At 30.4% G+C, this 15,769-nt stretch overlaps 1 protein-coding gene across 1 annotated transcript in view; it reads left to right on the forward strand.

Moving 5' to 3' along the window:
* Window positions 1-15,769, forward strand: part of LOC127171220 (potassium voltage-gated channel subfamily H member 7-like) — a 115,080-nt gene that overhangs the window by 36,701 nt on the left and 62,610 nt on the right. Inside the window, exon 3 of the mRNA XM_051119730.1 lies at window positions 3,878-4,033. Coding sequence (XP_050975687.1) covers window positions 3,878-4,033 — 156 coding nt within the window. The remainder of the gene's footprint in view (window positions 1-3,877; window positions 4,034-15,769) is intronic.

The following is a 15,769-nucleotide window of genomic DNA, read 5'->3' on the forward strand; positions in this document are numbered from 1 at the left end:
TTTAAAAGTATTTATAAACAGTAGCTTATATGGTTTATATGCAAATAAAATTATTTGATCTTGAACTTTGGTTCAGGCCTTTTAAAGGCAATCGGTGTCAAGGTTCTTATTAAAAAATCTGAAATATCGGGAACATTTTAAAAATTAAAATTGATTAAATTCTTAAAATGAATACAATAATATCAAGCTAAAATTAATAAAAATAAATTAAAGTGTAAAAAATAAAGTGAATAAATACTATTCAAAATAATATATAAAATTTATTTTTATAATTTCTGGTTTGATTTTAATTTTATACTTTTTTTAAATATGACTATATAGTTTGTTTTTAGTTTTAGTTATATTTATTTATTTATTTAGTTATTTATTTTAACTTCAAGTAAACAAAAATGGGAAATGCTGCCTTTGCTTAAAAATAAGTTTAAAATTTTTAAATATTTTATTTTATGTGTTTTTAGCTATTTTTTTTTTTTTTTTTATGGGTCTTAAAGAATATGTTCTTGTATCCACCTTTTTCTTCCCGTAAGAGTGGGTGTGGCCTTTTGTAAATTGTATGGGTGTGGCTTCCAGTCTTATCCACGCCCAGCTATTTTTAGATGTACAAAACAGGTCGTTTTGCTGCTTGATATTGCAAATTGGTGTGTCTTACCGTATTATTTTAATATATTATCTTATTTATGAGCAAACTGTGTTTGTAGTGCAAACAGTTTTACAGTTTATTGCACGTTGTTATTCTTCTAGTTATTTCCCTATAGCGGATAATGAACTGGAAGTCTCACCCATAGGCTTACTTTCGCATTAAAGAATAAGGTGGACACCGTATGCAATATATTTTGATGCAGACTAATGTTTTTACGCACTGCGTTCATGTCTCTGCCACGAACAGCGTGTTTTTAATCATGTCAAGTTCAACCATTCAGCAACTCAATCAGCATCCAGGACCGATACTATCTGTATATTTTGTCAGTCACAATCTTTCATACAAACACCCAAACATTTTAATAATCCTTCAGTGCATCAGATATGAGGAGCCTGAGCATTTTTGTATCCTTTCATCACTAAAGGAGCTTTGGGAGTGAACTCAATGAGAAAGGAGATAAGGATGGATTGGACTAAAAAAGAAAACAGATAAGAGGAGAACATTGGCGTCCACATGGACAGATTCATTGTGCCGTCGTCCCCACCACAGCCACGTGGCTGGAGCCGCAGAATAAGGGCAGCTGAACAGGGCTAAGCCTGCAGAGAGAAGCACAGGCTGTGACCTCTGACCTCTGGGTCTGATTCAGCGCATTTATCCATGATCACACCCTGCAGCTCAGGACAGGGGCCGCTGTCTCTCGCTCTCTCTCTCTTCACTGGTGCTTTCTCACATTGTTTGGCTCTCGGAGGTTGCGGAAGCTGGAAAGGGTTTTTCGGTAATGCGGCGTCTGTATCAGACAGCAGATGAAAGCTGCCATCACCTTTTCACTCCTTCAGCTTCAGCTCCTAAATCTCACCTTCTCCTGCTGTATAGTGCAAATTAGTTTCTTATAGTTCAGTCCGTCTGCTTTGAAGGAGGAGTTCACAAAAAGTGTTTTTGGAGGGGTCTAATTATGTTCTGTTGGGTTTTATTCTGCAATTTAATCCTGCGTTCAAAAGTTTGGGATCAGTAAGATTTGCATTGTTTTTTAAAGAAGTCTTTTGTGCTTACCAAGACTGTGTTTATTTGATCAAAAATACAGAAAAAAACTCTAATATTGTGAAATATTATTACAATTTAAAATGTTTTCTATTTTAATGTACTTTAAAATATAATTTATTTCTGTGATGCGAAGTTGAATTTTCAGCATCATTACTCCAGCCTTCAGTGTCACATGATCCAGAAATCATTCTGATATGCCCATATTTTGTTGGAACCTATGATATCATTTTCAGGATTCACTGATGAATAAAAAAAATTAAAAAGAACAGCATTTATCCAAAAAAGAATAACAATAAAGTCTTTACTTTTGATCAATTTAACACATCCTTGCTAAATAAAAATATTAATTTCTTTCAAAAAAAAGAAAGAAAAAAAATGCACTGTCCCCGAAATTTTGAAAAGTAGTGTATATTGTTACAAAAAAAATTCTATTTTGAATAAATGCTGTTCTTTTTAACTTTTTATTTCTTAAAGAATCCTGAAAAAAGTATTACAGGTTCCCAAAAAAAAAAAAAAAAACTAAAAAAAATCAGTACAACATTTTTCAACACTGATAATAAATCAGCATATTAGAATGATTTCTGAAGGATTGTGTGACATTGAAGACTGGAGTAATGATGCTGAAAATTCAGATTTGTATCACAGGGATAAATTATACAAAATTATAAAATATACAAAAATAGAAAACCATTATTTTAAATTGCAATAATATTTCACAATATTACTGTTTTTTTTTTCAGTATTTTAATCAAATAAATGCAGCCTTGATAAGCATAAAAAACTTTAAAACATAACTTTTTTTTTTTAATAAAGCATCTATATGTAATAAAAATGTAAAAAAAATTTTTTCAATTTTCAGAGTTTTTACTTTCAGAACACAACTGTTGAGCTACAGAGAAAAAAATGTTAGTTTATGCACTGACAACAGAATTTTCAGATTGTTATTTTGCCCCAAAGACAACAATTATATTAATATTAATATAATTATATTAATGCATCAACTATTATGAACTAATGACGAACACTGAGAGCATTTTAAAGTATTAATATTAATTTATTGTTCCTTGTTAAGTAGTATTCATGTATGACATTTGAAATGTTAAAAATGCATTAGTACTGTATATGTAGAAATTAATGAACCAGAAATAACAAATGTAAATTTATTGCACATATGTAACCCTGGACCACAAATCTAGTCATAAGCATGAATTTGAATACATAAGCTTTCCATTGATGTATGGTTTGTTATAGGACAATATCTGGCCGAGATACAAATATTTGAAAATCTGGAATCTGATGGTAAAAAAAAAAAAAAAAAAATCTAAATATTGAGAAAATCGCCTTTAAAGTTGTCCAAATGAAGTTCTTAGCAATGCATATTACTAATCAGTTTTGATATTTTTATGGCAGAAAATGTACAAAATAACTCCATGAAACATGATCTTGACTTAATATCCGATTGATTTCCAATTAATATCCTATTGATTTCAATCATTTTGACCCATACAATGTATTGGTACTATTGCTACAAAAAATAATAAGAAGAAGTAATAAAAATAACATTCACAGACCTTGTTGTAACCATTATACAGTAAGTGTTATTTTAGCGTCATTGATATAGCATTGGTATTTTAGTTTTTTAATTAGTTTTATTCCAGTTTTAGTAATTTTGTTGTGTGTTTTTGTCACAGATTTTACTATATGAATATTTTACCATATGAATAAAATCATGTGACTTCAGAAAACCTATATACAATAAATGACGTTGTACAGTATGCACTACTGTTATGATAATTGTAGTGTGCTTTTTTCCCACTATGAGCTATGGTAAACTAGTTATTTTATGGAAAATATCTGCATTAAAATTCTCAAAATTCATACTTTCCATCTTTTTACAGGGAACTACATGAGTGAATGAATAATAATAGAATTATTCCTTTTTAGGTGAACTTTTGAGTTGAACATCCATTTTTATAAAATAGTACCTTCATCCTCTTGATTATGGCAATTTGAAATCTCCAGTCTTCTTCAGTTCCCTTCACAGCTCTCAGTACGATCAACTGTGCTGCATATCTTCATTATCAAGTTAGATGAGGTCCAGACAGTACACAGGCTCTCGAAACTCAACCAAATGAACAAAATGAAACAGAGTTAGTGCTTGTGAAATCTAAACATGTCTTCATGTTCCTCCTGTAGGTTCAGACTTCCAATGCAACACTCACATCATCCCAGTAAAGAACGAGGAAGGCGTTGTGATGATGTTCATCTTAAACTTCGACTACGTTCTGGACGAGGACAGCAGCGACTCTATGGAGAGACTGAACCTCACGCCGCCTGCCAAATCTGAAATCAGTGAGTGCAAACTGGGTTTATTATTATTTTTATGTATGCATGTACACTACCAGTCACTACTAGTTTTAAAGTAGTCTCTTCTGCTCACCAAGCCTGTATTTATTTGATCCAAAGTACAGCAAAAACAGTAAAATTTAGAAAAATGTTTACTGTTTAAAATAACTGTTTTCTATTTGAATATATATTAAAATGTAATTTATTCCTGTGATCAGAGTTAAATTTTCAGCATCATTACTCCAGTCTTCAGTGTCACATGATCCTTTTTTTTTCCTAATATTTGCTGTTCAACAAGCATTTATTATTATTATTATTAGTGGTATTATTATTATCATCATCATCAATAATATTATTATTATCAACAGCAGAGTACATTGTTCCATTATTCTTTGATGAATAGAAAGATCCAAAGATCAGCATTTATCTGAAATAAAAAAGATTCTGTAACATTATACACTATGTACCATTTAAAAGTTTGGAGTCAGTATTTATTGACTGATTGATTGATTGATTGATTGGAAAATAAATTAGAGATATTAATACTTTTATTTAGCAAAAATGCTTTAAATTGATCAAAAGTGATGATAAAGACATTTATAATGTTACAAAAGATTTCTATTTCAGACAAATGCTGTTCTTCTGAACTTTCTTTTCATCAAAGAAACCTGGAAAAAAAATCTACTCAGCTGTTTTCAACATAATAATAATGATAACAATAATATTAATAATAATTTTTTTGAGCAGCAAATGATATTAGAATTAGATTTCTGAAGGATCATGTGACTCATATGAGTAATGATGCTAAAAAATCAGCTTTGAAATCACAGGAATAAATTACATTTTTAAATACTTTCAAATAGAAAACAGTTATTTTAAATAGCAAAAATATTTCCAGATTTTACTGTTTTTGCTGTACTTTGGATCAACTAAATGCAGGCTTGATAACCAAAAGAGACTGATTTAAAAAACATAAAAAATTTGACTGGTAGTGTATGTATGCATGTATGTACTTTTTTGCAATGCCAGATTGATTTCTTGCACAGATTTTTCCCTACTAGCTGCTCTTTCTGCAAATATTTATGCCATCTGTTTCCTCTGTAGACATGTTTAAAAATCATTCAATCAAGAGTTTTAAACCATGATCCAAACCAACCAGCCCTGAAACTTTGATGTGACAAAAAAGTATTAAAAAAATAAATAAATAAAATGCAAAAGATGCAAAACTGAGTATAACATCTAATATAAGTGAATTACGTTATCCCACCTTCTAACTTACAGTAGAGCTGCTTCCTGGTGACTCTTTCACAACCCCACCTCTGCTGTGCTAAACCAGCCATTATAGTGAGTCGTGTTCATCAGGAAGTGCTTTAACTGGCCAGCGCAGCGAGGCGTTCCTCAACAGAGCGTGCTAATTAGACAGGAGCTTCTCGCTGAGACTGCTCAGATTCAGGTGGGACGCTGGCATCTTCTGCTCTCGCCTCACATGAGGGACGCTTTCAGAACTGGCTTCATATCAAGGCTTGAACACGCTCATCAGCAGGTGCAGATTGTGTTTTACTGGCATGCGCAACAATCCAATGCTCTTCTTTTTGGCACCTTTGGTGATCTGATTGACACGTAAAGTGACCAATCACATTTAGTTGCGTTTTTGTATGCTGGTCCATCTGAAAAACAGAAAAAGCTCAATATTAAAAATTTGGCATGTCAGTATCCAAAATCACAGGAGAAATCTGTATTGTCCAAACTGTCTGATCATAATTACTATCCATCAAAAAATATTTTTGTTTTTTTATGTTAACTTCTCTAAACACTATGTTGTAAACTAGCAGATTAGTTAAATGGGTTTCACTGAAATTAAAATAATTTATAGATGTCAAATTGTAAAGTACGCTACTACACTATTTTTTCTAAATAATTAACTAAAATTAAAATATAAAAATAATTAACTAACCCTAAAAACTAAAGCTTTTAAACATTTTTATAATACAAAAAAATCAATTATGCTTTTAACAGTAGTTTGCATTAAAAAGACAGATTATATATGATTATATATAAAACAGATTATAGCTGATTATTTTGTTTAAATAAAATAAATAAAGAACTAAAACTAAGTGTGTTTTTTATGCTACAAATATATATATATATATGTAATACTACACTTTGTTGAAAATTAAAAATAAAGCACTAAAAACTAAAGCTTTTAAACATTTTTATAACAAAAAAAATCAATTATGCTACTAACAGGGGATTGGCATTAAAATGAAAATAGATTATAGCTGATTATTTTGTTTAAATAAATTAAATAATAAAGTACTAAAAACTAAGTTTGTTTTTTTAATGCTACAAATTACATCACAAATATGCATATATATAAAAACAAAGCGCATTTTTACATCTAAATAGCGGGAATGTGTGTATATATCCAATGAAAGCAGTTTATAATTAAAACAATATATAATTTTAAATTTAAATATAAAAATATAGGAAATAAGCTTGCACAAATAAAAAAAATAAAAATCTTTGCAGTATTGTGTGTAATATGCATCAGACGGACAGTGAACTGCTGTGGCTAATATTAACCGATCATATAGAGAAAGAGCCTTAGTGAGGATGAGAACGGAAGCAGATAATATTAACGCATTTATCATCTCTATCGTCTCCATGACTTCCTGTATCTGCTGGCGAGTATGCTCTGACAGGGCCAGCGGGCCGCAGGGTGGACGATCGTGGCAGCGGTGACGCATCTGTGAGCGTCCGTGAGGGTCGTGTGCTCGTTTACTGCTCTACAGCTGCTCGGGCCTCAGGTCCGCCTCAGCGTCTCTGCATCCTCACTTAGCAAACGCGCCGCTCTAGGTGAAGGTTATTTATAGTGGAGAATGTTGCCGAGTGTTTGGAGAGAGAGTGTGTGTGTTTTGTGGCCTCTGGGTGTCATGGAGAGTCTATGTCAACAAGGACTCACTGCTGAACCCTGATTGTAGGTGTTACAATGAGACCCAAACCTAGCGAAGCACCACTCGCACTACTGCATTAGAAAGTGTGCATGTGTGACTAAATCAGGACTTACATAGACAGACTCATACAGAATGTTTCTGTTTATGAAGTACTACATTTATGTATAAATTAATTAATTAATATTCATTTGGAGATTTGTTATAACAGTGATCAATTGTTACTGTTTTTAGCATTTTAATTTTCAACTCGGGATTGGCATTGAAGTAAAAATAATTCATAGCTGATTTAAAATACTACACAATTTTGTGTTAAAAAAAAAAAAAAAAACTAGTTACAAATGACTTTGTGTTTTTTTAATGAATTTATAGTTTTTTGTTTTTTATTATTATTTATTTAGACAAATTTCTGTAGTATTTCATAATCAGCTATAATTTATTTTAATTACAATGCCAATCCCAAATTAAAAACAATAGTTTTTTTTAAATAAATATAAAAACAAGACAAACTTTAAGTTGGCTTGAGAAAGCCTGATCAAAGTTGGTTAGCAATTAGCAAGTTTTTAACATGATTAGCAAGTTGTTAGCATATTGCTAACATGTTTTTAGCATGATTAGCAAGTTGCTAACATGTTTCTAGAATGTTTCTAGAATGTTTCTAACATGATTAGCAAGTTGCTAGCATGTTGATAGCATGATTAGCAAGTTGTTGACACGTTAACATGTTTTAACATGATTATCAAGTTACTAGCATGTTGATAGCATGATTATCAAGCTGCTAGCATGTTTCTAGCATGATTAGCAAGTTGTTGGCATTCTGCTAGCATGTTTCTAACATAATTATCAAGTTGATAACATGTTGCTAACATGTTTTTAACATGATTAGTATGTTGCTAGCATGTTTCTAGAATGTTTCTAACATGATCAGTATGTTGGCAGCATGTCTATAGCGTGATTAGCATGTTGTTAGCGGGATTAGCAAGTTGTTACCAATGTTGCTAGCTTGTTTAACAAGTTGTTGGTATGTTGCTAGCATGTTGATAGCATGATTAGCAAGTTGCTACCATGTCTATAACGTGATTAACACGTTGCTAGCATGTTTCTAGCACGATTAACAAGTTGTTAGCATATCGCTAGCATGTTTCTTTCTTAAGTCAACCTAATGCTTGCTAAATATTACATCAGGAGTTAAATATATGCACATAGTATATACACTACCGTTCAAAAGTTTGGGGTCAGTACATTTTTATTGTTTCTTCTTTTTTTTCTTTTTTTTTTTTTTTTTAAAGAAATTAATACTTTTATTCACCAAGGATGTATTAAGTTAATAATTAAAAGTTTATTAAAAGTTCATAATAAATAATTTACATTGTTATAAAATATTTATATTTTGAATAAACACTGTACTTTTTAAACTTGTTATTCATGAAAGAATCCTGAAAAAAAAAAAAAAAAAAAAAAATCACAGGTTCCAAAAAATATTTGGCAGCACAACTGTTGATATTATCCAACATTGATCATTCTAATAATAAATCCGCATATTAGAATGATTTCTGAAGGATCATGTGACACTTAAGACTGGAGTAACAGCTGATAAAAATTCAGCTTTTCATCACAGGAATAAATTCTATTTTAAAGTATGTTAAAATAAAAAACATTATTTTATATTGTAAAAACATTTTGCAATATTACTGTTTTTTTTTTTCTATATTTTTAATCAAATAAATGCAGCCTTGATGAGCATAAGAGACTTCTTTAAAGACTATTACAAGTCTTACTGACCCTAAACTTTTGAACGGTAGTGTATAAGAAGAATAAGGAAAAAATGTTTTCCGAAATAAAGACTGTGGTCGCTTACTTTTATGTTGAGTTGCTTGCATTGATCTTTGAATCTGTTTGCACAAGTATAAGTACGTACATCTTGAGTAATCAAACTGATATCTGGTCTAAACCAAATCAGCAAATCAGCCCAAACCACTCAAAGTGGCATATCAAGGCACATTACAGAACGTGCATTGAAACCCCGAGTGTGATAAGAGCGTGGAGTGATTGAAGGGAAAATGATTCCTCCATTGCATTTTGTAAAGTGGCTGGCAAAATTACTGTAAAGGACTAGTTCACTCACAAATGAACATTTTCAAGTTGTCATTTACTCACCCTCATGCGGTTCTGATCCTGTGTTATCTTCCTTCTGTGAAACACAAAATGAGATGTTAGAAAGAATGCAGAGATGCTCACACAATTAAAAAAAAGGAAAACAACAACAACAAAGCACCATGACAGTGTATATACAGTATTACGTAATATTCCAAGAGATATGTAATTGCTTTGCATAAGGAACAGACACAAATTTAAGTCAAGTCTAATGCAAATATTTAGTTTTAGTATAGTTAGTCATGTACTGTAGATCTTTGATTCTGTGAACTATGAAAAATGATTAAATGCATTTTTTAAAAGCTTTTTCAGTAGTTCACCCAAACAATTTTCTTGAAATTTACACATCATCAGGCCATCCAAGATATAAATGAGTGTTTCTTCATCAGAACAGATGTGTAGAAATGTACCATTTCATCACTTGCTTACCAGTGGATCCTCTGCAGTGAATGGGTGCCGTCAGAATGAGAGTCCAAACAGCTGATAAAAACATCACAATAATCCACAAGTAATTCACACCACTCCAGTCCATCAATTAACACCTTGTGAAGCGAAAAGCTGCATGTTTGTAAAAACAAAAACAAAAAAAAACAACGAACACTTCATCTGTGCAGATTTCACTCCTGATTCAGACAAGACAACTTCTTCACTGAAGAATGTAATATTATGAATAGGGGACTTCAGATACATTAGCAACGTGGACTGGAGTCATGTGGATTAATTGTGGATTATTTTGATGTTTTTATCAGCTGTTAGCTCTCATTCTGACGGCACCCATTCACTGCAGAGGATCAACTGGTGAGCAAGTGATGGAATGATACATTTCTCCAAATCTATGATGAAGAAACAAACTCACCTCAGATGGCCTGAGTAAACATTTAAAAAAAAAAACAACATTTATTTTTGGGTGAACTATGCCTTTAACTATAGATTTTAACATGCAAAACATGATACCATCAGATTCAGATCAGATATACCAATTTTCACCACATCAATGTGTAGAACTCCCGTGACACATTCCAATTTAGAATGAAGTGACTTTTGAGGCAAACAAGAAACTAATTATGCAAAAACTTGCCAGTATCATAGCAACAAATGGAAGTGCTGGAATCATGGGATGGAATCCCCAGGTTCTAGTGTATTCTGAAATAGAAGCTCGATCAGTCTGAATGAGAATGTCACATGCTTAGACGCCAGAACTCTATCATTCCTCTGCTATGATTAGAAAACAGCAAACGCAATGTAATTTACATGCTAATGTACATTAGAATCATGCTAACCAAACAGCACATGACCTTCAAATCAAGCAACCTACATATGCGCTGTGACTGTTAGTGCGCGCACACACACACAAACTTGCTGTCATGAATAATTTGTTAGGATAGAGCCTTTTGTAATGTTCAATATATCTGAACCATAATGGAATAAACTGCCAGTGTTCACGCCTGCATTTGCCATTTCATTTTCTGTTCAAACCAATTTAGGCATCAGGATTAAGTTTTAGTAGGAGAAAATGAAAACTAGATTAAATGTGCACTAGCAGCCTAAACCAGTTATGGTATAATAATGTATCAGTTTTATGCAATATAAAAGATATTGTATCTTCTCTCTCTATATATATTTTTTTAAATGATATATATATATATATATATATATATATGTATGTATGTATGTATATAAAAATATTTTATTCATTGAAGATCTTAATTTAAAAAAAAAAAAAAGTCATGTAAAAATAAAATGTATTTGTAATGTAAATATTTTATTTACTAAAGTATTAAATAAATATTTATTTCATTTTGCAAACAATATCTATTCAAATAGTCAAGGCAAGATCAAGGCCGGGTGATATAACTACATATATTTTTTTTTGTTTTGTTTTTCTTTTTAGCAATTTTTAAAAGATATTTAGGTATTTGCCCTGAAATTATGTAAATTGTTATTTTATTTTTAAAGTGAATTAAAAAAAAAAAAATAAAAATAAATAAATAAATTATATATATATATATATATATATATATATATATATATATATATATATATATATATATATACATACATACATACATACATACATATATATATATATATATATGTATTTTTAATGTAAATATTTTATTAAATGATATTTAGGTATTTGCCCTGAAATTATTTGAATTATTTGACAGTGAACATGATTTTTAAGATCTTGCCCAGGGCCTCACAAACCCACAGGCCAGCCTGAGGATGAGTAAATGATGTACTTTTTTTGGGTAAAATGGTCCTTGAAATTATTTTTCTAAAATACTCCTATTTTTCTGACAGCCAAATGGTGTAAAATTGTCCGAGCAGCGTTTCTGGCTGTGTTTTTGATTGCTGGTAGTTTCAGCACTGGAATCCAGACAGGCAGTGATTTTGTGCAGAGAGGACATGATTGAGTGTTAATATCTGACAGTCACAGGAAGACAAGGAAAGTGGCCATGACGGTTTAATATCTCATTATGCTTAATTAACCTCCCGCCTCTGACTGACTCTGTTGCTGTCGGCATCACTCATCACAAACGTCAGGAATCACAAAGCTTGGCGTTTGACTTTACTGTGCCGTGTAAATGATGTTTTCAGTGATACTTGCGTCCTCTTGTTCTTTCTGAGAGAGTCTGAAGTGCTGGACGGCAGTAATGTGTGCAAACACAGCAGAATCAAATTGCTCTAAAATGATCATTATTGTAATTTGAGCATTGCACTTTTGAGGGTTTTTTGTTTGGTAATATATAACTTAAAGCACTGAACACTAAAAAAAATAAGACTAATTAACTGAAATGTTTACGCAGTAAAATGACTATAAATAAGAAAAATTAAAATGTAAATAAATTAAATAAATTTGTGCATACCAATTATGCACAAATTGCCCCAAAATGATCATTACTGTAATCTGAACATTACACTTTTTAATGTTTTTTTTTTGGTAAAATATAAATATAAAAATTAAAACTGATAATATAAAGATAAAAGCTTAAAACAAGATAAAAGCATAATACAAAAATCTAAATACTAAATGGCAGATAAATAACAACAACAACACTGAAAAAATATACATAAAACATAAATAAAATTAAAATTAAAACAAAAACTGAAAATATAAAGATAAAAGCTCATTCAAGCAGATAAACAGTACTAAAACAACATTGATCCAATATTATACTATACTAAATTCAGTTTTTTCTTCTATTTAAACTTCAAAACAGATGAAGACATAAAAATAACTATACTAATTTGTTATAGTAATTTGTGTTGTTATTGTTAACTAAAAATGCAATGTTAGCTGAAATAAAATGCAATATAAAATGTTAAATGAAAAGAAGAAAGAAGAAGAACTGAGAACTAATTGAAATAAAAAAAAGAATTAAAGCTATACAGAAATATAAAAAAAAAAATAAAATAAAATAAAATACAATGTATATATAGAAGTAGACGTAACAGCAATGCTTAGAAAGCACAACAAATAATAAGCATCCGGTTAATAATCACAGATACAATAAATGTAATTCATGAGGATGTTATATTACAAGATTCTGCTTCTTTTTTCTATTTTAACCTCTGAACAGATAATATGCATTAAAAAAAAAAAGAGATAAAAGACCTTAGATATGAATCCACTTTCACACACCACATTTTCAACTTCCAAATAAACAATGAGAAATTATATATTATTATATATTTGCATATTAATTATCAACAACTTGCTCTAAAATGATCATTACTGTAATTTAGTAAGGACACTAAATTACTACTGTAATTTAGTAAGGACATCTAAACAGATAATGTGCATAAAAAAATAGATAAATGCAAATACAAAAACAAATAAGAAAAAAAGAAGACGAGGAATTGGTTACAGTGTTGTTACTGCTGACTAAAACTATTAAAAAATGGATTCAGTAACTGAAATAAAGCTGAAATAAAAAAAAAAAAGAAAAAATGTTGCATTAGCAACTAACTGAAATAAGTTAAAGTAGTAAAATTATTAAAAACTAAAATGGTTAAAAAAAAAGTGAAATATAAGTGTTTGCCTTAGTAAGCACTACCAATAATAGCATAATTCAGGTAATAATGTTAGGTACAGTAAATATAATAAAGGAGGATATTATATTTTTTCTTCTATTGTAAGCTCTAAAAAGCTGTTGTATAACTGTGAAACACACACACACCTGATGTTTGTGTACCTGTGTGATGTGTAAGCGCTGTAGGGGGCATCGGTCAGCAGCGCGCCTGTATCATGTGTGTTTGTGACGGCAGAAGGTCGGCGAGCCGCAGTGACAGGACGTGAAGGGCTCGCTGAGTGAGGAATCCTCATATTCCCAAACACTGGCTCACTTTCAACTCTCCATTGTACCCGAGCATCCAAAACAGCCCTCCTGAGGAGTGTTTACAGTCCTGAACACAACAACACTGAGATCTTCCTCCTCATCAGCAGCGGCTTAAACACCTGACTTTAACAGGTGCTCCTCTGTAATAATTCAGCGATTAAGTCGTTCGGGTCATTCTGCTGGAGTCAGAAATGGTCTTGGCTGCACACCTGTGTACTGTAATGCATGACACATACAGTAATGTCTCAATAATGAGCTGTGAAAGGTCTTTAGATAATTAGCAGCAGAGGTTTTGTACATTGTACAAGAGCAAAATGGGAGAGAAAAACTCATTATAAGTGCAGTAAAGGTGCAGTGATACTTGACTTGAAGCACAAAGATTATTCAACAGGAAAAAATTATTATTATTTATAAGTAATTTATAAGTTAGAAATACAGCATTTATAGCTTAAAAATAAATATGAAAAATGAATTTAGATATAAATAAATAAAAAAAATAGCTAAACCACTTTGCATAAATAAATAAATATATAATCGCATACACTAATAATGTATTAGTGTTGTTATTGTAAATGAAAATTAAAAAATGTAAAACATTTTGGTAATTTAAATAAAAACTGAAGTAATAACACTTAAATATTAAAATTTAAAAATACTGCTTTGGCAACTAACAGAATAATATTTAAAATACATTTCAGTTGAAGTAGTAAAACTACTAAAAACAAGATATTAAATAGAAAAATTCGAAAATAAAGCACATTACAAAATTACTAAAACAAACTACAATAAAAATTAAATTAAAACAAATTATAAGCAAACACTAATTTAAAATAGTAATAAAAATTTCACTGAGAATAAAATAAAATAAAATTGGGAAATTGAGAAATACTTGAAGGCTGTTTTCATTTAATGTGTTGATAACAGCATTTTAGCTATAATAACAGCCCCAATAAAAAAAAAAAAAAAAAAAAAAAAAAAAATAGCTTTTAAGTACAAAATAAAATAAAATAAAATAAAATAAAAATAGCATTCATATTAATTCACTGTCACACATTCACTGTCAAGTGAGAATAATACGATAAAATAAAATATAAAATAAAATAAAATAAAATAAAATAAGGAAATTGAGAAATACTTGAAGGCTGTTTTAATTTCATTTGTTAATAACAGCATATTACCTATAATAACAGCCCTAATAAAAAATAGAATTAGTATAAAATAAAATAAAATTAAATTAAATTAAATTAAATAAAAACAGCTTTCATATTAATAAACATTCACTGTTAAGTGAGAATAAAATAAAATAATAAAATAAATAAAATAAGGGAAATTGAGAAATATTTGAATGCTGTTTTAAATTAATTAATAACAGCATAATAGTTTTAATAACAGCCCTAATATAATATAATAAATATAAATAAATATAAATAATATAAATAAAATAAACCACTTTCAAGTATGTATGAGGTTCTCATAAATAAAATAAAATAAAATAAAATAAAATAAAAACAAATAAAAATAAAAATGTAGCATTTGTAATGTTTAAAATATCATTGATTTGTTATTATTATAGTACTCTTAACTGATTCTTTATTGACTTATGGTTGTGTGAAAAATTACAACTCAGCTGTTGGACACGTCTATATTGAAACTTTAGCTCAGTCTAGAAATCATGATGGACACTGCACCACACTCTGGCTTCTGTTTTTACTAAATACTACACTGAAAATATCAAATGAGCTCAGAATGTTCAAATATGCTGTCTATGGCACTTTTGTTATTGAATCTTGCAGAATGACATGAGATGAAAATTGCAGGTTAAACTTGAACTTTGGTTAGCAGATCAGTGCAAAGTCAGTGCTCTTTACATAAGCTTGTGTTCTGGTTCTCTGGTGCATGTGAATGAATGAAAGCAAACGAACGCAAGTCCAGCGTCATTCATGAAATTTCAGCCAAACTAGTGTGGTGCAGGCGAATGAGCTTTCTCTTCAACTAGACCTTATTTATTAGAAAGTGTGTACTGCAGTTTACTCTTCAAAGCGCTGATGCGCTGGAGAGGAAACACTGAATTCCACTGGGAAATGCTGGATTTGTTTGATCACATCCTGTTTTAACAGAAAAAAACATGTTGAGGAGCTGCTAATTAAAGCAGCGGTGATCTGTGTCCGTGCTGAGGGAGGAATTCAGACCAAAGGCCGGTGGGATAATTAAAGGCATGGCTGAACAAATGAGCCATATGTCAGATTGCTGTTCTCCTGGGGGAGATGCATTGTGGGAATGAATGTTGACTGCTC

Source organism: Labeo rohita, chromosome 9 (genome assembly GCF_022985175.1).
Source record: "Labeo rohita strain BAU-BD-2019 chromosome 9, IGBB_LRoh.1.0, whole genome shotgun sequence".
NCBI classification, from domain to species: domain Eukaryota; kingdom Metazoa; phylum Chordata; class Actinopteri; order Cypriniformes; family Cyprinidae; genus Labeo; species Labeo rohita.